This window comes from Dreissena polymorpha, chromosome 3 (genome assembly GCF_020536995.1).
Source record: "Dreissena polymorpha isolate Duluth1 chromosome 3, UMN_Dpol_1.0, whole genome shotgun sequence".
NCBI classification, from domain to species: Eukaryota; Metazoa; Mollusca; class Bivalvia; order Myida; family Dreissenidae; genus Dreissena; species Dreissena polymorpha.
The window spans coordinates 69,927,799-69,954,405 of NC_068357.1; the positions used below are offsets into that span (position 1 = coordinate 69,927,799).

Consider the following 26,607-nt stretch of genomic DNA (forward strand, 5'->3'; position numbering starts at 1 on the left):
ACAGTTACCTCCCATGTGTTTCATATAATTATTGCTCTCTCTATGGCATGTAGGTCACGCACAGTTACCTCCCATGTGATTCAAAATAATTATAGCTCTCTCTATGGCATGTAGGTCACACACAGTTACCTCCCATGTGTTTCATTATAATTATTGCTCTCTCTATGGCATGTAGGTCACACACAGTTACCTCCCATGTGTTTCATAAATAATTATTGCTCTATGTATGGCATGTAGGTCACACAAAGTTACCACCCATGTGTTTCATATATAATTATTGCTCTCTGTATGGCATGTAGGTCACACACAGTTACCTCCCATGTGTTTCATTATTATTATTGCTCTCTCTCTCTATGGTATGTTGGTCACACACAGTTACCTCCCATGTGTTTCATATATAATAATTGCTCTCTGTATGACATGTAGGGCACACACAGTTACCTCCCATGTGTTTCATTATAATTATTGCTCTCAATATGGCATGTAGGTCACACACAGTTACCTCCCATGTGTTTCATTATAATTATTGCTCTCTGTATGGCATGTAGGTCACAAACAGTTACCTCCCATGTGTTTCATTATAATAATAGCTCTCTCTATGGAATGTAGGCATGGCTTTTGCACATTTTTTCAAGTGTTACAATTTCAATAAAATTTGGATTGTTTGGTTAAAATAACATTCAAATAATTATTCGTAAAATATTCATCCTGAACAAAAGTGAATTAGTTAAATGATTAATACACATTTAAAAGTCTTTAATTTTATACTGAACTTATCTATTTACAACCATCTGAAATTGAAATGATCAGTGGGGCATTTTTGGACTTGATTTGGGGGACAAAATTCACCATTTGGGATATGAAAAAGCCCTGGTTAGGAGTGTGTATTTGGAGGTATTTTTCATGTTTTAAATAACAGTTTATTTTATGACACACTGAGGAAGCAGTATCATTTTCTTTGTTATTTGATTGTACATGATTCTGTTCTGCTTGCAGGGTGAGCCACTATGAACAGAGGGTACAAGCTCTGTACTTCAAAAAGAAGTACCCCGACAGAATGGCCGATGTGAAACCAAGAATTGAAGGTACTTTTCTTTTACCAAAATCTCATCCTCAACACCATCTAAATACTTAATTTAAAGGGTCTATATTATTAAATTATTAAACAATTATGCTTAATTTGAAATTATCTATGTAACTACTTTTGTTGTAATCATGTTCATATTTATGGACATGAACTGTACCATTTATGTATGCAGGTTTAAAGAAACTGTTTTTCTGCTAAATTAGCAATTAATGGATTTGTAATCTTTTATTAATAGCTGTGTTGGAAGGCTCCAAACAACTTACAAAAAGCCGTCGACTAAAGAAACTTCTAGAAATTGTGCTTGCCATGGGAAACTACATGAATAGGGGCCAGCGGGGAAATGCTAGGGGCTTCACAATCTCATCCCTAACCAATCTGGTGGATACGAAATCTAGCATCAACAAACATGTCACCTTGTTACATTATTTAGTGGACGTGGTAGAAAAACGAGTATGCATTATTTTGTCATTTTGAAATTATTGTTGATATTAAGTTTTTAACAATTTATGCGCTAATTTGGTCTATTGTGATAATTAAAGAGAACAGCAATTTAAATTTGTATCCTGGCTGATTGTGCTTGAACAGTTACATTGTATAAATTTCTACTTTTGTTAGCCTTTGAATTAAAAATCAAAATGTGTTACTTGATTAGCACTGTATATGGTCATATTATATTAGTTCAGGCTAGTAATATGAGTCGCGTTCTGAGAAAACTGGGCATCATGCATGTGCGTAAAGTGTCGTCCCAGATTAGCCTGTGCAGTCCCCACAGGCTAATCAGGACGACACTTTCCACTTTTATGGTATTTTTAGTTTCAAGCAAGTCCCTCTTTACCAAAAATCACGTTTAGGCGGAAAGTGTCGTCCCTGATTAGCCTGTGCGGACTGCACAGGCTAATCTGGGACGAGACTTTACGCACATGCATTATGCCCAGTTTTCTCAGAATGCGACTCCTATCATTGTTTCATTTCTTTAGTTCCCAGATGTCTTGAAGATTGGAACCGATCTCAGTTTTGTAGGGACTGCTTGCAAAGTAAAGTAAGTATTGTTTTCTGTAAAAAAAATATTCATCCCTTTTGTATCATTATAAGTAATTAAATTATAGTCTGTTTAGATAAAACAAGTACATGCATAGTTAATATTTATTTAGTACCACTTTTTGCTGTTTCATGGTTTATCAGGTTTCAATAAATTGTTCTGGATTTCAGATTTAAATTAATCTTAAGAAATATTTAGTTCTGTATAGGGGCATAAATGTTATAAAACCATTCATGATGTTGGATGTTTTATTTTTTAAAAACTATTTTCAATATGAAACCGTTACTTCACTTATAAAAACAAAATTAGTTAAAAAATTATTTATTTCTTATTTAGCTCCAGACATACAAGTTGTATATAACCATGTTGAGTTATTTCTTGTTATCTTAAAACTGAACGTTAATGTCTTGCAGTTTCTCAGAGCTTGACAAAGAGTTAGGAACGATACGGACGGGGTTGAAGGACATTGAGAAGGAGTTGAGCTACTTTGAGGAGCGAGGGTCCACGACCCCAGGGGACAGGTTCCTCTCGGTAATGAAACAATTTATCACCGTGGCAACATACAGCTTCTCTGAAGTGGAGGAAAACTACGTAGAAATGAAACAGAAGGTGAGGGTGTCCGAGGGTGATATGCCCCTGCAAAAATAGTTTATTAGTTGATAAGTTAGTAATTCAGTGGGCTTTAAATGTTATACGTTTGTGGAGCTAACTACTTCCACATTTTCGAAGCTGTTAAATTAAAACTGAATATGTCATCACTATGAAGTGTGGATGTAAATGTAATTTTTTATACCCAGTATTCCACACTTTCCATAATTATTTTGGCTTCAACAAAGCTTACAGAGCAGTTTTGGGATTTTAGTCATGTGTGGGACAATCATCTGGATTCCTTCTATCGTATGGTCTGTTAGAATGTGTCTTCCTTTAGAGAAAATGATATTTTATTTAATTCTGTTAAAACTGATATGAATTAAACATTTGTCATTTACCTGCTTTTGCAATTCCCCCTCCCATACAAAAATAGCTCTGTTTTACCCCCCCAAATGAGGGAAAAGGTCCCCATTGTCAGATTTAAGGAGTGGTTGTCTGTATGTTTCATGGTTGGTGCAAAAATTTCCATTATTATACTCCCCAATCACTAATAGACTAGATGAAAACGGAGATGCATTTGCATCGGAATCAATTATTAAAGTACATATATACGATGTAATTGTTTACATCTTGATAATTTGTAAAGTATTGGGTGAGAATGCTTGGATTGTTTGAGAAGGCGCAATTTGAGCATTGGACAACTTAACCATATAAAACATTTCTAGGAAAAAAAAAGAAAAAAAATTGTCTAATGAACAATGCTGGAAGAAGTCAAGAGCAAACATATTATAATAAAGTTTAGATCTCATTATTGTTGTAAAACTATTTATTGGATCTTGTTTAATTTGACATAATTTTCACGGTGTCATAATTTATAAGCCTTTAAACAAAAACATGAGTTTGATGTTTGGATTTTTTTGTAAAGTTAGATCTAAATTCCAATGCCTGTGAACTCAACATTGTTTGACTGCTCAATAGATTATACAGTTTTAATTTAACAGTATATGGTTTTGTGTTCCCGCAGTTTGAAACCTGTCAGAAGTGTTTTGGTATTGCCGAGTCTGGCCAACCAGATGAGTTCTTTGGTGTGTTTGACGCCTTCCTCGTGGCTATGAATGACGCTCGAGTAGAGAATGAGAAAATACGCAAAATGAAGGAGGAGGAAGAGAAACGAGCACATCTTGAAGAGAAGGTACGTGTTATGGTGTTCTTCAGGTAAAGCATTCATTCACTGTGTTGTCTGTCCTTCTGTCTTTCAAGAATGCTATGAACCCTTTCGATGATACTTCTTTCTCAAGAGGTGGTTCCCCTTTAAACATTTTCTGTAGACATATGGAATTGTGAAGGACTTTTAAAATAAGTTGTAAGTGCATTTTAAGTCTAGAGCATATTGTGTCATATGGTTCTATCAGTTATTATTATCCCCTGCCAAGTGGACAGATATAGAATTGGCAATGTCTGTCCGCCATTCATTCAGTCTGTTCCTCATTCTGTCCATCTATCTGTCACAAAATTTTAAAATTGGTGAAGGATATCAAATAATTGAAAAAAAAACTGGTAGTAATGCATTCCAATGTGTCTATATTTTCATTGGAAATGATTTGTTTGAACAAATTTTAATAGTCATTTCATAATTGAAAAATAAAATATTAAAAAGGGAATAATCTATTTCATGGTTGTATCTGTATTTTGTACATGTTTAAATGATGTTTGACAGGCCATCTTTTTGGGCAAGTAACTAATAAGGTAACTTATGAAAAAAATAATTTAAAAGCATAGAATGATACTAAATCATTATATGCACAGAATACTCAATTGCCCTCATAACAATTTTCAGCTGAAGAAAGAGCGTGAACTGAGGTTGACAAAGAAGGCAGGCACTATGAACGGGCAAGTGAACGGAAGCGATAAAGGTGAGACAAATTGTATTAACTTAATAATACAATATCATTTAAGTCTTTGTGTATTAAAGTACAATTTTGTGTTAGTTATGTGATAAAAGAAGTATAATACCGTTCTAGCTGCAATAATCTACCACCCAGCTATTGACCCTCTGGGTGGCTGGGCATTGCAACTGGTAACGAGATATTTCGTGTAAACTTGGCCACCTGGAATCCAGGTGGCACTTTAATAGGCAAAATGAGCAACATAAACTATTTTCGTTCATAAATAAACACAAACAGATCTTAAAGTTAACCTTAATGCTCAAATTAAAACAGTATACTTGGTATGGTGTGCTCTCAGAATAAGGACAATAATCCAAATTTTGAACACGTTATCAGGTTCAAGAAGTTTTTGTAATAGAAAACACAGAGTATTCAGAATATGAAAATACGCAAATGTATACATCTAGCATCTCCCGAATCCTCCACAAGATAGATCTTGTGTCTAATCAACCAATCGTGTGGCATCGATTATCTCCAGAACCTCTGTAAGATAGATTGCATTGTCAATTCAAAACTTAGGATTTGGGTTTGATTATGGTTTTTATCAACTTTTTGTTTGAGCCACTAAAACACTCAAATTGATGTCAATGGTAACAGGTATTGTAATTGTTACAATGTCTTAGTTTGATCGAATGCTGTTTTATAGACAAACTTGAGACTTAATTATTTGGCATGGAATTTAATTTTATCAGGAAGAACTCTGAGCTGTAGGTATGTACTCGTAAAAGCACTAAGCTTTTAAGAAGAACTAAATACAGTTCACACATGCCATAATTGCTCAGGTCCAAATCGCAACACATTCTATAAAAAGTGTCAGGACCTTTTACCTAAAAGCGGGATAGTCCCACCATGACACCAAAACCGATCAATCGTTCCACCTTTACTTTAGTCAGTATTCAGTATATTACTCACAAAAACTATATTTTTCTGGCCAACATCGGCCATAAATGTGTTTAAATATTTCATGAACACAAACTAGAGTCCCATTTTCTGGAAGTAAACAAAAATACGCACTATCGCCATGAGAGTGACTCAGGGTTCTGGCTGTCAATTGCTATTGTTGCCAATGGCGACAAATTAAAAATTATGGCAAGAAATTCGTGCAAATGGCATTCTTTAAAAAATCCGCATTTTTTTATCATAATATTTCCTTAAAGTGACAGAAGACACTCTGTTTACATCTCACACATCTATCAATAGCAATTAGCGACCCCTGTCATAAAAACCCCATGGTGTTAATTCCTTATAAAATAATTTATTTGCTGATTAGGTGCCAAAAACAACACTGGTGCAACCTCGAGTAAGTTTTAGCCAGAGAGAGCTTTAATAAAAAATATTATTGTAAACTTTTAGAACATACTTTGTTTTTTACGAATATCGGCACAAAATTGTCTTATATCAGGACGCAAGGATAAACACCCCAAAAATGGGACTTTCCCTCCCAGATTGAGGGGTCTGGCATGTTGGATGAAAAAGAACGTAATAACAAAGGTCAAACTCTGGCAAACATTGTTGACCATAAAGAAAATTATTTGTTTATCTCCATCCCACAATTATTTTAAGCTCGACTATTATATATGAAATATATATAGTGGAGCTATCCTACTCACCCCGGCGTCTTCGTCTTCGTCTGCGTGCAAATGTTAAAGTTTTCGTACTACCCAAAATATTTTCTTTGTCCCTTGACATATTGCTTTCATATTTTGCATACTTGTTTACATACATGACCCCAACCTATAAACAAGAGCAGACAACTCTATCAAGCATTTTGTCATAATTATGGCCCCTTTTCCACTTAAAAATAGAATATGCAGCAAATGTTAAAGTTTTTGTACTACCCCATTTATTTTCATTGTCCCTTGACATATTGCTTTTATATTTTGCATACTTGTTTACCAACATGACCCCAACCTATAAACAAGAGCAGACAACTCTATCATGCATTTTGTCATAATTATTGCCCCTTTTATACTTAGAATATGCATATTATTGATAAATCTATGTTAAAGTTTGCTTACTACCCCAAATATTTCCTATATCCTGTGACATATTGCTTTTATATGTTGCATACTTGTTTACCAACATGACCCCAACCTATAAACAAGAGCAGACCACTGTATCAAGCATATTGACATAATTATGGCCCCTTTTACACTTAGATAATTGAACCTTTTGCTTAAATTGCCATTACTTCTTTAATTATGATCACATTTTATTATTACTTTGACAAAACAACACTTACCTGAATACCACAATGGATTCCACCCAAACAATACCACACGCCCCTACCAGAATCCCTCCTTCCCCCCCAACCTCACCCCCCAATTTTTTTTTGTAAACATCGTCTAATAAATTACCACACCACACATTATACCCCTCTCTCACCCCCATCCCCAACCCCCCTACCCCCACACCCCCCTTCCCCCACACCCCCAAACATTTTTTTTAAACATCATCTAATAAATTACCACACCCCACATTATACCCCCCTCTCACCACCCCACCCCCCTACCCCCGTACCCCCCCCCCCAATTTTATTTTTTTTAAACATCATCTAATAAATTAACACACCCCACACTATACCCCCCTCTCACCCCCACCCCCCCCCCAAAAAAAAATATTACCACACCCCACATTATACCCCCCTCTCACCCCCCACCCCCCCTACCCCCACACCCCCAAACATTTTTTTTTTAAACATCGTCTAATAAATTACCACACCCCACATTATAACCCCCTCTCACCACCCCACCCCCCCTACCCCCCCCGTAACCCCCCCCCCATTTTTTTTTTTTAAACATCTAATAAATTACCACACCCCACATTATACCCCCCTATTTTTTTCCTTTTTTTTTATTTTTTAACGTGTGACTAATAAATTATTGAAAATGAACAATTTTCCCATGATGGCTTACGTTATACTGTCAAGCACTAGAATAGTCGAGCGCGCTGTCCTCTGACAGCTCTTGTTTAGCTTTCTAACTGGCTTACAACACATTGTTTATAAGAAAACTAGGTGTTTTGGTTGTTGAAGCCTAATATGAGTTAGTTGTTTACATATTCATGTATTTATATGTATTGAAAATAACAACATAATCAAATTATTGTAGTAGCATATTGTTATCTTGAAACATATAACAACTAAGAAATAATCAGCATGAATTGTAAAATTGCATGGCATAATTTGAGAACCGATAAATGTAGTTTGTCATATTAATGATTTATTGAAACTGAATGTGATGTCATATATCACTCGCTGTCAGTTGCTGTCACACAGAAATGAAGGATAATGCAATCCATTTTATTTGAAAAAAAGACTTCACACATATCTGATGCAATTCTCAATATAAAAATGTACTTCATTGAGCTGTAAACATAAACTTCTAAACTCTTCTTATTCTGTAAAATTAGTGACATCTATTTAAAAGCAATTAAAGCCTTAATTCTTTGTATTTATTATGCTCCCCCAAAAAATTTTGAGGGTAGCATATAGTCGCCGCTTTGTCTGCTGTCCCTCCGTGCACAAATTTTGTCCGGGCTATTTCTCAGCAACTAATGACCGGAATTCAATGAAACTTTATGGGAAGCTTCACTACCATGAGGAGATGTGCATATTATCAGCGGGTTCTGGTTTGATGATTTTTCACAGAGTTATGGTCCTTTGAAATGTTCCATTAACTGTACATATAGTGCAATTCTTGTCAGGGCTATTTCTCCGCAACTAATGACCGGAATTCAATGAAACTTTATAGGAAGCTTCACTGCCAAGAGGAAATATGCATATTATCAGCGGGTTCTGGTCTGATGATTTTTCACAGAGATATGGCCCTTTGAAATTTAATAACAAAATATTCTTGTCCCCCCCCCAAATACTGTGCCCTCAAGACGTTTCCTTTTATCTGAATATATAGTGCAATATTGTGACAAAAAAACACTTTGGGGAGCATCACCCGTCTCCGACAGTTTCTTGTTACTTAAGATAAAGTAAATTAGTTACAGGGTTAATTATTGTTGTTTTTTAGAGCCAAGGGAGAAGGAAAAGACACTTAAAAGTATTATTAATATCTCTAAAATATCCATTTACTTTCAACGTTTCCAAGGCTTATCATTATATATTTGCCATTAAATCAAATTATTTACTATACTGCTGCTTGTCATTTCTTAATAGCTTGTGTTCTCATGTCTGTCTGGGTCTTTATATTTCTTGTTATATAAAGTAACAATTAAATGTAATTAAGCCAAGCTCTGTGAAAAGAGGGTTTAATGCATGTGCTTGAAGTGTTGTCCTAGATTAGCCTGTGCAGTCAGCACAGGCTAATCAGGGATGACGATTTCCACTTGTATGGTATTTTTTGTTTACAGAAAGTCTCTTCTTTGCAAAATTCTAGTTTTAGCGAAAAGTGACATCCATGAGATGACACTTTACGCACATGTATTTAGCCCTTTTCCATAGATCATGGCTCATATTTAAGGTTAACACATGTAAAGATAACAAAATGGGCATGAATGGTATTTGTAATTGCCTTTTGTCCCTTGTGGGCTGTCATTGTTTGCCTTCTGAACACTAGAGCCCTCTTTTATTGCCCAATCTTCACAAATCCTGGTCAGAACATTCGCCCCAATGACGTCTGGACCAAGTTTTTAAAAGGGTCACCTGGGGTAAAAAACTTATAAGGGTTCAAAATTAAAGAATTAGCTTAACAACACACTACATATTTTATGTATTTTCCAATTGTCCTGATACTTGTTTGAATATTTGTCAGAATTTTATCTCAGCCCAATTCTAGATTGGTCATGTTGGGTCAGAAACCACTAACTCAAATGGAATAAAAAGGCTGTGAACCCTCTAGAAGCAACATTTAAATACCAATTATATCTCAGCTAAATTTGGAACTGGGTAACGTGGGGGAAAAAACTAAAAAATAAAATAAAATAGATGATGAAACAGCATAAAAGCTTATCACAATGGGTCAGTTCCTTTTGGTCTCAGGTGAGAGATCAAGGGCTGTTATCCAAATGGCCCTCTTTTAAGACAAGTTACTGAGTTCTTATTTTTTGTTTGAAGTGACTTAAAAACATGATTTGAATATACATCACAATTATAATGTTTTATAGTTAAAATGACAATTAAAAAAAAAAGACAAGACACGATACCTCTTTCACATATAACGGCAGTCTTCGAATTAGACTATAAGCCCGAAGCCCGAGTCGATTCTTGGGACGGTCGGTCGATAATAAATGCATTTTAAATAGCCCGATCGGTCGATTAAATATTTGAGCTTAAAATTGTCAACAAAGTGAAAAAAATACATCAACACCGGTCAGCCACTTTGTGTTAAAAAAATAATCAATGGAAGAAGTCGGTACAAGTCGTTAGCCAATCAACACGTCTGTGTTCCACTCTTACATAGACTCCGGACATGGACGATTTTATTGGCAGTTTTTTAGTGGTTAGCGGATAGCGCGGACATGATCGGTAACTGACACAAAATCTTCGCTACTTTTCGAAAATCGTACGAGTCAGCGAAAGGTTGCAAATGAAAAATTGATCGATTAGCAAAATAAAGCACTGCAGTTGCATATAGTTAAGCAATATGTTAACAAATTTATATATTTATTACGTATTTCCTAGGTAAATGGTTTTCATTTTTTGGAATCTAACGATATGCACATTTTATTTTATGTGCAAAACACATACATTTTTTCGGACTGTCGTGTTCGGATACAGTATTGTTGTCGACTATTTTCAACGTTCTTTATGAACATTTCTATTGTATGACGAATACACATGCGGTGATACAAATGGTATGATATATAAAATTTCGCATTGTATTCACCAGAAATTGCAACTAGAAAGACTAAAAAATACAATTAGTTAGGGCTCGGGGCGCTTACAACTCTCTTAGATTTTTTTTTTATGATTAAGGACAAATGTCCTGAAAAAAATGACCATTTAGGACACCTGTCCAGAGGAAATTGTGACCAATGATGCAATCTGAAACACTGAGATATGGAGATGTCAGCGGAGCATGCCTTTGCTGTTGCTTTCAAACACGAATAATACATGTTGTACTCATTAGAAGTAGTTGTTTCTGATTGGAAAAGGAATTTTTTTTGTTCCTGGCCAAAAAAGTCATAACTTTTATGTTGACCTTTTCGGGCTATTGAAAATGTTTTCGGGCTATTATTTTTTTTATCTGATAAGCCCGAAGGGCTATTGGTCTTAAATATTTAGCGTGAAGACTGTAACGCTAGTAAATGATATGCAGCTCTAAAAAGATTAATGGGCTGTGCTCTGTGAAAAGGGAGTTTAATGCATGTGCTAAAAGTGTTGTCCCAGATTAGCCCGTGCAGTCTGCACAGGCTAATCAGGGACAACACATTCCACCTAAACAGGATTTTTGCTAAGAAGAGACTTTCTTTAAACGAAAAATATCATGAAACAGAAGGTGTTGACCCTGTCGCAGTCCGCACAGGCTAATCTGGGACGACACTATACGCACATGCATTAAATCCCCTTTTCACAGAGCGATTCTCATTTGTGTTACCTTTTCAGTTTTCATTTTGCTGGGTATCTAAGCGTGATGGTCACAAATAACAGCTAATTATTTCATGCAATACTATAAAAACATCATCATTTTTGTACATTTCGATTGTTTCATTTATGTGAAAGACTCTTACTACATTTTCAAGCCTGTGGTAATTGTAAACAGACAACATGTTGTTGGCTGTATGGTACATAATTCACGTCTACATGTCTTCATTACCTTTGTCAAAAGCTGTCAATGAAAGCATTACATTAGTATTTAATTATCATTTATAAGTGCTCATTTTGCAACATTTATACGAGCTTCAGTTTGCAAATTTACAACCATGGGATCTTTCTTCATAATCATTTATAGCTTAAGAACTTTAATTGTTAGCCAAATATATGCTTAGAGGGCTAAATACACAATATTCATTTGCTGTACATAGCTTTGCTTTGTGTGTGTTAAACAGTTCATTAAAGACTTCATAAAAAGATATTATACTCATTTGTACCCACGAGTTCTTTTAGCTTGGAAGAAATGCTGGTATATTTCTTTGTTACTTTTTACACTAAATGTGGAGAACATTTTAAGCTTCCATTGTGAGCATGGCTACAATTGATATTGGGAGGGAAGATTTGATTTTGTTGGCAACAAAGTTGATAGAAGTATTGTCCTTTCTTCTGAGAAACCTGAAAACCAATTTGAATCATCAAGGGTCAATGCATCCTCGGGATATTGTTAAGAACTGAATTGGGCCGTGCTCTGTGAAAAAAGTGGTTAAATGCATGTGCTAAAAGTGTGGTCCCAGATTAGCCTGTGAAGTCTGCACCGGCAGATCAGGGACAACACTTTCCGCTTAAACTGGATTTTTGCAACAAAGAAACTTTCTGTAAACGAAAAATACCATAAAAGCAGAAAGTGTTGTGCGGACTGCACAGGTTAATCTGGGACGACACTTTACGCACATGCATTTAACCCCTTTTTCACATAGCATGGTCTAATTTCATATTTACCTCAAAATTAATACGTGTCTTTCTGTCCTCCCAGGTAACAAGCATACCAGAAAGTTGTGTATGATAGTATGTGTTTGTAAACTAATGTTTTGAGCTCCTTTGACCTTGACTTTTGACCTCAAAATAAAGATAGCGGGTGGAAACCAAATGGTCTGCAGACCTACATAAAGACAGTTGCAAAGCAACATACTTCCACTTCTTCAAAGGGAGCATAATGAGTATGTTGGGTAGTCTTTAGAAAAGACCCATTTGAATTTTGAGATCAAGAACAATTGCATATATTGACCACTTGGCTGCAAGTTTTACAAACATTTCTGGTTTAGTTGAATTATCCAAAGGGATATTAAAAAATTATAACTCTCTGATTATACTCCTTTAATTGACGTTTCGGCATAATGCCTTTATCAAAACATTGGAAATTATATGTTAACTACATTTTTACGTCTTTTGACTGCACAATTTAAATAACAAAGAAAAATGTTTTTAAACGTCAAATGACGTTGTACATGATGACGTCATAAATGGCGTTATATAAAATGGCGCCAAAAAAATGTAAAAATTCGCCAAAAATGAAATGACGTTAAACACTTACATATTGTATCTTAATCCTATGTTAAATGTGTGCTTTATATATTTAATAAATTGATATTTTACAATAAAATAATCATCATCATATGTAATTATAATCTACCTTAACTTATTATCATAAACTAAATAGGGTAAACTTATTTAATGACTCTTATTATTTCAATCCATATCTATGTATAATATTCTAATGATATTTGATTAAATAATCATATATACTTGCTATTCTATATATCATATACACATTATGGACAAGATAAATTGCATAAAGTACTATTATTTTTACATTCATTTATGTTGATGATTAATATAAAATGTTTTTCACATATATTTTTTACAAGATAGTTTCCCGTAGCAGGACATCAAGTTGATTTTTTGTATTTAGTCCATTTGGTGATTGCGTTTGAAACTTCTTTATAAATTCCAATTCTTTAATAAGTCTGTAATAATGGGAACTGTCTCTTATTTGTGTTAACACTGATACACCCATATCCTGCACTCTGTGGCCAGCACCATTGAAATGTTCTGAGATTGGTTTCTCTCTTCGTATTCGCACGTCAGCCTCGTGTTCTTTGGCACGTTCCTTTAATGATCTGCTTGTCTCTCCGACGTATACCATCTTTTGGCATTTAATACAAAATATACCGTACACCAAGTTATAAATGTTACAGTTCTGTTTTATTGCTTCGTTTGGAATGTCACTTTTTGGGTTGTTATGAAAACCTCTTTTCAACATTTTACAGACTATACAATTAGTCTTACACGATTGTGGTATTAGTTGAAAACGTTTGTTTATCTCTTTATTTGTTTTTCCATGAACTAAAATGTCACCGATATTTCTATCTCGTCTGTATGCAACTATTGGTACGTCTGGGAATATATTTTTCATTCTGTCTGATTTATATAGTTTGTCTGTATGTTTTCGAATTATTGAGTGGATATTTGGAAGGTTGTTAGAATAAGTTATAGCTAGTGGTACTCTCTTGTTGGCTGTTTTATTTGTTTCTTTCTTCTTAAGTAAGTCTTTCCTATTTAAATTATCAACTCGGGATAGCTCATGGTTTACAAATTTATTTGGATATCCTCTTTTTTGTAGATTCTGTTTAAGTTTACCCTATTTAGTTTATGATAATAAGTTAAGGTAGATTATAATTACATATGATGATGATTATTTTATTGTAAAATATCAATTTATTAAATATATAAAGCACACATTTAACATAGGATTAAGATACAATATGTAAGTGTTTAACGTCATTTCATTTTTGGCGAATTTTTACATTTTTTTGGCGCCATTTTATATAACGCCATTTATGACGTCATCATGTACAACGTCATTTGACGTTTAAAAACATTTTTCTTTGTTATTTAAATTGTGCAGTCAAAAGACGTAAAAATGTAGTTAACATATAATTTCCAATGTTTTGATAAAGGCATTATGCCGAAACGTCAATTAAAGGAGTATAATCAGAGAGTTACATTTCTGGTTTGTTTTTATTTTTCTGACGCCATGACATTGATTTGAAAATTGGATATGTGCAAACGAAAAAAAAGCCGTTTTACTTCTATCATAATCATGATCTTATCACTGTCTGCATCCAGAAATCTTTTACAACTTATTTTATTATTGCATGCAAATGCATAAAAAGTTGTAGGTTTACTGAAAATACTCTTGAATCTTTTTTTTTGTATAGTCCTAGTTTAAGGAATGTAAATTTGATTTATAACAATTTTACCTGGATTATCCTAATAAACTATTGATTAGATACGTAATGGAACTGGCAATTATAGAGTTATTGTTGATAATTCAGAGGTACATAAAAACACATGATTGCATAACCCAATCAATTAAATCAAAAGGACAGGTGGAGCAAGCAAAGTTTTTAAAGTTTATCTATCATATCCATAGTGTAATTGAGCTCAAATTGTGTATTTGAGCCTCGCTCCATGAAAAGGGGGTTTAATTCAGGTGGTTAAGTGTCGTCCCAGATTGGCCTGTGCAGTCCGATCAGGGATGACACTTTCCGCTTCTATGATATTTTTCGTTTAAAGTACAACTCTTCCTAGAAAAAGTCTAGTTTAGGCAGAAGTGTCATTCCTGATAAGCCAGTGCGTACTACACCTTTACTCACATGCATTCACCCCTTTTCACACAGCAAAGCTCATTTATATTAATTATATATTTCTCAGGTGAGTTTGACGACCTTGTCTCGGCTTTGAGAACTGGCGACATATTTGGAGAAGAAATGGCCAAAATGAAGAGAAACAAGAAGCGAATCTCCGCACAAGTGAATACGTCTAGGGAACGAGTGAATTGAGGAATTGGCAGGATATCCGTAAGTCAAAACACTGCCAAGTGAGTTGAGAGACTGCTTGCCAGGACAACACATTGACGATGAGTGAATTGAACACTGTCTTGGATTGCTTTCCAGGATTTCCACAACTCAACAAATAGAAATGAGTGAATTGAACAAGGTATTGGAAGGATTTCTGAAATTCAACACATTGACGATGAGTGAATTGAACAATGTCTTGGATTGCTTTCCAGGATTTCCACAGTCAACAAATAGACAATGAGTGAATTGAACAAGGTCTTGGAAGAATTTCTTAAATTTAACACATTGACGATGAGTGCATTGAACAATGTCTTGGATTGCTTGCTAGGATTTCCCCAAGTTAACACATTCACAGTGAGTGACTTGAACAAGGTCTTGGAAGGATTTCTGAAAGTCAATACCTCTTGAGTATTAGTCTATTGAAGGATTTTCTGTGCAATGGTAGTGTGTAGTTCATGCAAAATTGAAACAATGTTAGTGTTTACAATCCTGTTTTCATATTATGTTACTGGATGTGTCAGGAATTCTTTGGGAGGAAGTACTTGCAATAAAATTGTATTATCATGATCAAAATGTGGTGTACTCTTGACACAAAGAAATATTTTGAGGGGGTGGGAATATGTCAATTAAGCCAATGCCAACGTCTATAATTAAACAAACAATGTTGAACTTGTTTGTGACATTTAAAATGCTGTTTGGCCTGTTTTGAATTTTAGACAAATGTAAAACAAATACATTAATGATTTTCTGCAATTTGAATAGATTTTAGAGTGTAGGTTTTGGAAGGAAGAAGGAAGAACAGTAATAGAACATGAAAGGAAATATTAAAGACAACTGGCATAATGTTAAATAATAATTTTCCTGTCTGCAAATTTAGCAAGGGTAACAACATGGGTAAGAACATGAATACGAGGTTTTGAAATTTCTATTGTTTTAGACCTTCTATGGCTGAATGAATCATGTCATTATATAAGTTGCAAGTTATTGTTATCAAATTGAGTGCCAAAAAGACATATTTCAGGTGTAGAACGTCTTGTTGTCTACCTTGTGTTGCTGCTTCATTCAAATCCATTAGAGAATAATTGAGACTTGTCCTGCAAAATTGGGACTTAATGCAGGTGTGTAAGGTCACACCAGATTAGCCTGTGCAGTCTACACAGGCCAAGAGGACAACACTTTCCACCTAAACTAGATTTGCTCTAAGATAAGGCTTCCTTTAAAGGAAAAATACCATACAGTGGAAAGTGTTGCCCTGATAAGCCTATGTGGACTTCACAGGCATATCTGAGACAACACTTGAATTATTCCCTGTTTTAAAAAAGTGGGACTCAATTTTAAACAATGTGTACAAAACTGTGGTACCTGCTGAACATGTTTATTTCAGATATTACAGTTTCAGACTCAAAATTTACAAAGTAGAAATTGATGAGCATATTTTTTTTAGTGATTGGATAATGTTTAACAAATGTCATTTGTTTATGGTTGATACTGAAATTATAGGACATAAATACAATGATATTGGTTAATGTGTATGCTGTTTTAACAGCATTTTGAAACAAATAAGAGCATGGACCTTGTCCAATAAATTTAAAGTGTTGACCAATAGAGATTAATGAGTTTTTTGTAAATAAACAATTATTGAACTCATTTACCTAATTATTAATGATGTTAATTCTAAATTACTTATATATAGGCTATACCATTAGAACATGTTGAAAGAGTGTGTAATTTAATTACAGTATGCATATAATGAGTACATTTTTTTACAGATTCCATGAGATTATTGTTATCAAAGGTTGTTGTTTGTTTTGTTGCTGTTTATTCCTGTTTCTCCCATGCTTTAGGGAAGACTTCATAGTTAATGTTTTTCTTTGTGTTTTTGTCCCCTAATGGTGAAACGGGAGGGGACTTGTGGTTTGCGCTCCGTCTGTCTGTCTGTCAGTCTGTCACACTTTTCTGGATCCTGTGATAACTTTAAAAGTTCTTCATATTTTTTCATAAAAATTGAAACATGGATAGATGGCAATATGGACATTATGCACGACATTTCATTTTGTTCCTACATCAAGAATTCTGGTTGCTATGGCAACAAATATATTTAAAAAAAATAAAGATTTTTTTACTGACAATGGTGGAGTTTCACCGATAGGGGACAATATTGCTCGGCAATCTCTTGTTTTTTCTATTAAAAGTAATTTATTCTTAGGAGTGCTGCAAATGTTTGAAGTGTTCAAAATATAGCTGTGAGAATGCAGTACTATATTAATGTATATGATATATTTATAAGCACATTATAAGGCATGTCATGTTTAGATAATTTTAGCACATTTTTGTCAATCAAGCTTTTAGCAATCTGCATGTGCAATGAAAATATGTCAACTTTAAAAACGTTGGTCCATTCCAAAAAAACAACAGATTGTGGTTCTCAAATTAAACTTAAATATGTGAACATTCCTGGCTTTTGTGTAATGTGCAAATTAATTTAAAATTCACATGGATAATGTTTATTAATTGCATACAATGGAAATACATGTATATGATAATTTAATCATCATGTCATAGTAAAAATCATACATGGTTTGAAATTATTGTTTACTAGAAAATTCATGCACATTTTTTTGGAACTGCAATCTTAAAAGGTTGAATCTATACTCATTTTTTTGACTTACATTTTTTTTTAAAATAAAACTTTCAAACAATATGTCTTAGTTATGTTTATGAATGATTCTTTATAATTTCAAGCTCTGTCCAATATTTGTGCATGAATCGGAAAATTGTTTTCCATCTTAGCAAAATTTTCTCCCCAATTCACCCATTATGTTATTCATTATTGTTGTCTTTTCATTGTTTTGTATATAAAATGTGGTTGATGCAAACAATTGTGCATGGACAAGTTAAGTAATATTGATCAGATATTGTATTTGTTTTGTTGATTGTTTTGTTGTTTATATTGTTTTAAATTTCCATGTGCAATATGTACATCTAGAATGGGTTATATTATTGAAACAGACCAACAAACTCTTGTCTTTGTGTGATTGTATATTATTTATTATGTCTATATATCATGACTTCATTAGCAACATAATTATGTATTATAATTGCTGATCCTCGTAGTAAAAACAGATATATATTGTAAAGGAAAAGCAGTAAATATTAATATATGCCATTTATATGTTTTACTTGAGTGTATAAAATCACTATTTTATAAATTTTTGTATATCATACAATAAAAGCATGTGTTTAATTTGACTTTTGTAATTTTTCATGAAGTTTAATAAGTTTTGTTGTAACAATGGTTGAAATATACATGTTTGTTTTTGTTGTTGAGTGTATACCTAGTTTAAATAATTGGGACATAATATTATTATATATACTAATTGTTCCGATAGAAAGATTTTTTTATTGCCGACATTTACTTAAATTTAGAAATTTCATTCAGAATGCTTAATTTTATAAACAGGCTCTTACTTTAATAAAATATTGAAATACAATATGTATCCGGAAAGAGAAAAGCACAAATGTTACAACCTTCTTAATTGTATGATTATACAATTTTTACAATTTATTTTTTAATTATGTTTATAAATATTTTAAGTACCCTTAAATCACATTCAAGTGTTAATAGTATGTAGTTTCTTATGTATGTGTGATATTTTAGTATTTAAAATGATTGTAATAAGCATTAACAATATGAAAAAAATGACACAAACAATATTTTAAAAGTGCATGTAAAACAATCTAAACTGATCATCTCTCTTTAAATAATTTCTTGCGCGAATATATCCCGTTTTCCTAGCTTGTTTTGAATTATTGCAATGTTTTTTTAAATGATAAATATCAAATATATTTTCTCAACAGCCTTGTGTGTCTGTTAATAAGTATCTATATATCACCTGATAATTACTACATTGTCATCTATATAGCATTTTGTACGTTCAAGGGAAGCTATCGTTATAGATAGTACTCTGTCTGAAATTATGTATAACCTATTTTAGCCTGTAACATTTAACTTTTCAGTCTGAGTGCATGTAATTGCACCAACCAATTCTATGTAACATGTTTTGACTTATAATGTTTTCATGTATATAGAATAATAATATTAACATTGGCATTAACTTCATTTTGTAATTGGCATAAATAGTATTAATTATTTACTTATATAAATATGAAAATCAAATTCCTTTTTTTCAAATATTTAAGAGACAGTTGTTTGTCAATAAACTAGTTGTCTGCTTACTACCTACACTCATTGTAAAATTATGTAAAACATTGTCTTTTTAAGACTTGACATGAACTATTTTGACGTCCCTCTTTTTCCGATTCTGAACATTCCATGCTATATAATATTTTGTAGACTTTTCACTGTTTTCCGATCTGTCTATGTAAATATACGATTGAGCCAATAATTGCATGTACTTGGCATCTTTATGTCTAAATTTACAATAATTTTCCGTTTCATTTGGTGTAGTGTTTTCTATTATGTGATGTTTGAAGTATTGCTCGGGTATCAACTGACCCTCATGTTATATAACTAAGTTTCAGCAAACATGTCTTAATGTGGCATAACATAATGTCAATTATTACTTTACTTCCATTTGTCTAAAAACTAACATCATGTCACTTACGTATGTCATGTGTCATGCCTACATTTAATGGTAAGACTGTCTAAAAACCACACTTACTTTTTATTCAATCATGCTTATCATTTGTACTTCCATGTTATATTTAATAATCAACTATGCATTGAATGTATAATAATAAATAATTATTTAACATAGATAATATATCCTGATCATGTATCTCAGTACTGGCAAGAATGTAAACATCTTCAACACAGATTGTCCTATTCAGTTCATAATCTTTTTACAACTAATATATTGGAGCCTCACTCTGGGAAAACGGGGTTTAATGCATGTGCGGTAAGTGTCATCCCAGATTAGCCTGTGCAATCCGCACAGGCTAATCAGGGACGACACTTTCCTCTTGTATGACATTTTTCATTTATCCAATTTAGGCAGAAAGTGTTGTCCCTGATTTGCCTGTGTGGACTGCACAGGCTAATCTGGGTTGACACTTTATGCACATGCATTATGCCCAGTTTTCTCAGAACGCGACTCATATAATGGAGCCTCACTCTGCAAAAACCGGGTTTAATGCATGCTGTACAGTCAACACAGGCTGATCAGGGATTACACTTTTTCCTTTACTAGATTTTCTTTAAGATACTTCCTTAAAAGAAAAATACTATAAAAGTGGAAAGTGAGCAGAAAGTGTCATCCCTGTTTGGCCTGTGATATTGCACAGGCTAATTTTGGACATTTACCCATATCCATTAAGCCCCTTTTTCCCAGAGCTTGGCTTATATATTTGCTACAAATGCTTCCTAGATGGTTTGTTCGACTGAACTGGTAGAATATTTTACAATATAAACATTGTACCTAATTGTGAAGTTAAGCTACTATTTTACATGAACATGTTAATCTTTTTCCAGCAATTAGAATTAGGTGTGTTTTTTTGTTTCGTTTTCGGAAAAAACGCTTGTTGTATGTAAATAACAAAGTATTTGATGTTTCAATGGATCGGAAATAGTTGCCAAGTTATGTTGCCTCAAATTAGGTTAACTTATTTTAGTTTTACTCATTGTGTCTTTGTATAGTCACTACCTGTGCTATTTATTCTGTCAGAAAATTCCTAGCTTATGATGTGTTTTCTTACATAGAAAATTATATGTATATACAACTTTGTAATGTCAATAGAATGTCTGTATATTGTCATTTTAGCACATGCTATTTATAAATTAATAAATGCATATGCAATTTTACATGTTGAAATTGTGTTTGATGGACCAATTTGTTTATGAAGGTCAGAACAAAAATAATATATCTTTACAAGATTTTTAACTGTTTGATTTAATTACATGGGCGCCACATGATATGTTCATGCATGTTGAGGGTAAGGAGTAGACTGTTGTATCTTTCTATCTTTCTTAATGTTAAGCACAGATACCGTAGTTTAGCCGTCGTTAGGGGAATTTCACTGCTAATAAGACCCTATTATAATCCTATCACTATTTTGGTCCGGATGCAAATTATAGTTTTTTAGAGGCGCAAAAATCGATTTTTGTAAAATCAACATATATGTTATTTATGTATTGAATTGCAAAATATGCAAACAGCAAATCGCAGTAATATAATAATTATTGCACACTACGATTTTTGAAACAAAAATTGTCATGCATGCGTTGCCCAATTGTATGCATTAATTGGTATAAGGTGAGAAGGATTTTATATCAAATGAAATATATCAATATTGTTGATATCTGTTTTCTTGCAAGATATTGACTTATCTTAACCATTTTGCGATGAAGATGTAGAGATAAGGATTAACCTGAATGTTGTAAGTACAAACGGGAGAATGACTCTGCTGAAAGGCAGGTCAACTTGTACTATATATTGTCAAGATAAAATTTCTTATCATGTTTCATAAAGATTGAGTCATAAATGTGGCATTTAGTGTGGTAACAAACTTTTTCTAAGATAGCACCTGCGACCTATGTTTTTGAACGCGGTAGATCCTGATTCAAACTGCCCATATTTTGTCAAGATATTACGTTCTGACCACCTTTCAACAACATCGAGTCATATATCATCTACATAAACATTTTGACCAAGTTTCGTCAAGATTCGATGATAAATGTCGACCCTAGAGTGGTAACTTGCATAAAGTAGACGAAAGCCTACTGCACACAGCACGACAATGGGTGTCGGACATAACGTGATCGCAATAGATGACCTTGAGCACCTTGCGCAAAGGTGAGCTAAAAATAATTATTACAAAAATAAAACTCGTTTATAAAATTCCATCTCCACGTGTAGCACACGGAAACCACACTTGGTCCAGAAGTGCCAATGCATCAGAGTTGGGTGAATTAAATGCAACAATATACTTCAACACTGATGTAAGAAATTTCGAGTCCATATTTTGAGCCGCTTTTGTGAAATTATAAATATGAGCTTATTGTGTCAGGAGTGCTTTTGAGTGTACACATTTTCCTGGGAAAAATCAATATCCATTCGAAATGAATGTCTTATATATGATCATTTTGCCAATCATTATCGTGACAATCAAAATCACCATAGAAACATATCTGAACACTTTGCATGTGTATTTCTTCATTTTATGCATACTGGGCCATATGAAAATACGGGTTGTGCCTTGACCAAAGACTACACATTTATGTTGTGATATTTGTAAGAATTTGTTTTTGTGCTTTCGGAATTTCTCGACATTATAAAAATTGAAAAATATCCGAAACTTTCTAATATAAATTGATCTAGTGTCTTCAAAGTTGGGCTGTTAAATAAAAAAAAACATGGGGCAAAAGTTAAACCGAAACCGAGCTCTGAACTTTTTACTGCTACTCTGCCATAAGTGTGACGCTTTCAATGAGTCCTTTTGGAATCGCTTTTGTAAAATTTTGTACCGCAAGTGTCACAAAATTGTTTTCTTTGGTGTTGCCATTCACATCACAGAGAAAAACTTTTCGTTGGTTACAACTTCTCCACAGTACTGACATTTGAAATCTGTTGAGTCTGCTTATGAAGGTTTACAGTTTGTTTCCCCAAAAAAGCATTTTCCACAAATCTCGTACTGATATATAGAGAATAACAGGTTACAGATTGTCCGTCGACTATAGCCATGAAGGGATCCCCTGGGCGGGCACGGATGACGGGTCACTTCTGTACTGTCAATGGGGCCACTCGCCCGTGCCCGCTCAGAGGGAGCCTACGGTACTATCACGGCCCGAGCATGGCACGGATATGAAAACCGACCTATAGTTACCCCGTCGCAGGGCATAGTCAACGGGTCACATCTGTACTGTCAATAGGGCCCCCTGGTCTGTGCCCTGTGACGACGCCACGGACGGACAAGGGCTGACAGGATACACATTTTAACCCAGTATAACAACAACAACACTCTCTTAATACAACGACGGAAGGGATTACGGTACAAAATATAACTTACACCCAACCCATGAAATATATCAGCCACCTGCCTCGTTAACAACCGCGACTTAACAACATAGAAACAATTTAATCCTAAGGGCACGCTATCTGAATCAATGACGGAAAGGTACGATTTCTAAAAAAATTAAATAAAAACGAACATCTGTAACCAGTATGTAACGATATGGAAAAATCTAAATCCCCCTTTTTGAAAACCAAAAATTCGGGCTAACAGTATCCGGGTTCCGCGAGACCCTCCCCCCCCCCTGTGCTGGTCCTCGTTATTTAAAAAAAAATTCCGCTGCACTCAGCACGCAGCAGCCGACGACGACGGTATTGGGGAAAGCACGCAGACACTACATCTCCGCACAGAGATGGAAGCCGCATTAAGTGCGCACTCAGGTAACTCAATAGAGAAACCTTCAGTGCAACTTTAGATATATATTCTTTGTATAAGAATTAATTTGAATGTAAAATATAGCTGTATAAACCTGTATCTCTTGATAATGCAATTTTTTTTATATCGAAATGTGATATTTTTTTTGTATTCTTCGCTCTTCGCTCGCTGGAGAATTGTCCTGTTTTCCAAAAAAATATATAGATCTATTTTTTTTTCTCGCTCGCCTCTTCAACTTTTTTTCAAAAAAATCCGTAGACCAACAGATCAATTTGGAGTGGCCTTAGTTCCATATTTACAAAGCTCAGGCTTTGAGTCAATTAGTTATGAAATAAAGCACATTTCGGCTCAATTGAACAGTCCGGTCAGGAGCTGCGTTGTACGCTATTAAATCACAAAGGAATTGATCGTCTCGTGTTTGGATAGGGTATTGCCTGACCAGACTGGGAAATGCGCAGGCTGGTCTAAAGCAACGCTGGCCGCATACGGCATACGACCCATTTGCGTATGACTGAAAATTGAAGTCAACCTGTGTTATTTATAGCAATATGGCACATTTCAGCAGTCAAACCAGTCTTTAAAGAACGATTTCCAAACGGGCTGACCGAGTACGGTAAACATGTGTGGTTAGTTAGTAACAAAATTTTCCCGTGTTCATGACACTACACTATTTCGGTAGTGTTTGTTTCCTCATGGTGAAAGCAATACCGTGATATCAACTTTTTTCGAGAAACCATAATATCTTCCCCTAAAGATTAAATGACCTGCAATTCTGCGATATCGATTTTAACAAGTAATTGTAACTGGGCAAAAATGTGTGTCAATGCGTCGTATGCACGTGCAGAAAGTAGCCCGGAATTTCTTATACTTATTTTCTTTACAAAGGGTAAGAAGTTTATGGCCAAACGTATTCGTTTGGCTATACGCCGATAATCGTTGCGGTATAATATAAATAGGTAAATAGGCTTAACTTAAATAATATTTTATTGCATTTTCTTTCGTACATGCATTCATACAAATATACACATGGTGCATAGTGCATAGAGTAGATATAATTCAAATTGATGTTATCGAATGTATAGAAAAAGCAAAAGGGTTGGGTCACAAGTTTTACCAACATTAGATGACGACCCTTCCCAGTATTTCCGATTCGGTAAATAGGGACATTCAAAGTACACAAAGCGAATAGGCTTCAGGCATATTAATATAGCGTTTTAGGTTTAAATTATCTACCCGATCCGACATTCAACCTATCCGCGAGATCAACTCTCCTATTAAAATACTTCACCAAGTAGGGTATAATTTGTACATTGTTCGATTATGTCAATAAAATCTAAGTGTTTGCTAGTTAGTTTGCTATTTACTGTTCGCAACAAACATACACAGCGTTTTCAAAACCGCAAAAACAGATTTAAGTAGTTCATACCAAATGACTCTTTGTCAGTTATATTAAGAACTACAATTTTACCCTGATAAACTGTTTTATAGTTTTATATTATACCACCACTATGTCCCTTCGCTTTTCTGTTGATTTTCGGACGTGAGCATGGGAAACACTCAAAATTTTCAATATGGACAAAAGTTCTTTGAATAAATAAGAAAATCACTGTCCTCGAGATGGGTGTCAAGACACTTTACTTTTAAGGATATAACTGTTAGCTGCTTCCGGCCGTCTCAAGTCGGTAGTTCATGATCGTGTAGGTTTCCGCTGCTATTCAGACGCTGCCCTCCGTTGTCGCGTTGGCAACGTGGTGGCAAATCCGGTTCTTGACCGAGGGGTGGACGGTCATGAGTATATTTGACGCGGTCGATGTATAGCACGTCATATGATAGATGTGCATGTTTCCATTCCGTTTCGCCTAAATTCAACTATGGTAAAAGCTTATTATCAATACAGTCAAATATTATCCTTCATAAATAAGTATGTAACAACCAAATTGCGACCTTTTTCAAAAAAAAGATTACAAATAGTGCCTAGACACATGAAAAATATAACACGTTTTAAATGATTGATAAAATTAAATTACGTTAAAAGCCTTTAAATCATAACGCTTGAAGTAACACATATTAAACCTTTGTAGTTGGAACCAAAACTGGACTACGATTAAAGTAAATATGTCTTTGAATATGTTTAATGCTTTAAATATATTATACTATATATCAGTGAGCTAGGAGCTTTATTACAAAACAGCGTTACAATTTCAGATCTTGTTTTAATAATTATATTGAATACCAGACGATCGAATATTCCAATACTTCAATGACCAACTATTACAATACCAATTTTGCTTTTCGTCTACATCCCTACCGTACTTTATATGTAAATATAATCTTCACCTTAGGTAATTACTATGTATTTCGTAAGCAGCTCCAAGGAGCCTATTGCAAAATACCAGCGGGGTATATACCCAACAATGGCTTCAATAGGTATAATTGCCTAAATAAGCTTGAAAGCAAACATTCATGGCATGGGTCTTATTTCAACCGTGTCACTTGTGGGAAGACGGTGACAAAAATGACTGATTTTTCTCTACAATAACACACGAAAACATCAAAGGAATACACCTTGTTTATCCAAAAGGTAACCAGTTATACTATTTTGTTTATGTTATTATCATTTGTTCGATGTTGAGCAAAGGAACGGAAGCTACCTTAATTGTTCTGCATCAGATTGAACATGTCATAAATGTTAAACTTCGCTTTGTCAGATGGCACAGATTCTACTTGATGGTTATTTTCATCGATATTGCGTCCGTATATTATTTGTAATGTGGTCACTATGTTTAACATTTAACGTGATCTGTCGCTGTACGAGTGTGTAGATGATTTTGAAAATAAACGGCGCTTATAATAGGTTACTTATTTTAAAATTGCAGATTTTTTTCATTAGTTTGAGTGATCATTATTTTCATGTATTCATGGCTTTGAATTGTTGTTTGAACCTCTAACGTTTTCATGGCCGGCAGACACTTCTAGTATAGAGCTTTATACACATGCAAAGTAAAGACAGAGAAGTAGATCTATGTCTCTGGTATACATAACTTATCAACGTTTTTTTTTCAGACCAACGATGTCGC

At 34.1% G+C, this 26,607-nt stretch overlaps 1 protein-coding gene across 5 annotated transcripts in view; it reads left to right on the forward strand.

Annotated features, from left to right (window-relative positions):
* LOC127874632 (disheveled-associated activator of morphogenesis 1-like) overlaps positions 1-20,948 on the forward strand; it is an 83,518-nt gene extending 62,570 nt beyond the window's left edge. For 4 of the 5 annotated variants that reach the window (XM_052419091.1, XM_052419090.1, XM_052419088.1 and 1 more), the window contains 8 exons: positions 997-1,085; positions 1,323-1,537; positions 2,065-2,126; positions 2,540-2,735; positions 3,742-3,909; positions 4,555-4,630; positions 8,686-8,715; positions 14,982-20,948. In XM_052419091.1, the coding sequence (XP_052275051.1) occupies positions 997-1,085; positions 1,323-1,537; positions 2,065-2,126; positions 2,540-2,735; positions 3,742-3,909; positions 4,555-4,630; positions 8,686-8,715; positions 14,982-15,109 (964 nt within the window). In that variant the 3' untranslated portion in view covers positions 15,110-20,948. The remainder of the gene's footprint in view (positions 1-996; positions 1,086-1,322; positions 1,538-2,064; positions 2,127-2,539; positions 2,736-3,741; positions 3,910-4,554; positions 4,631-8,685; positions 8,716-14,981) is intronic. The other variant, XM_052419092.1, reaches the window with a different exon arrangement.
* Positions 20,949-26,607: the final 5,659 nt, after the last annotated feature.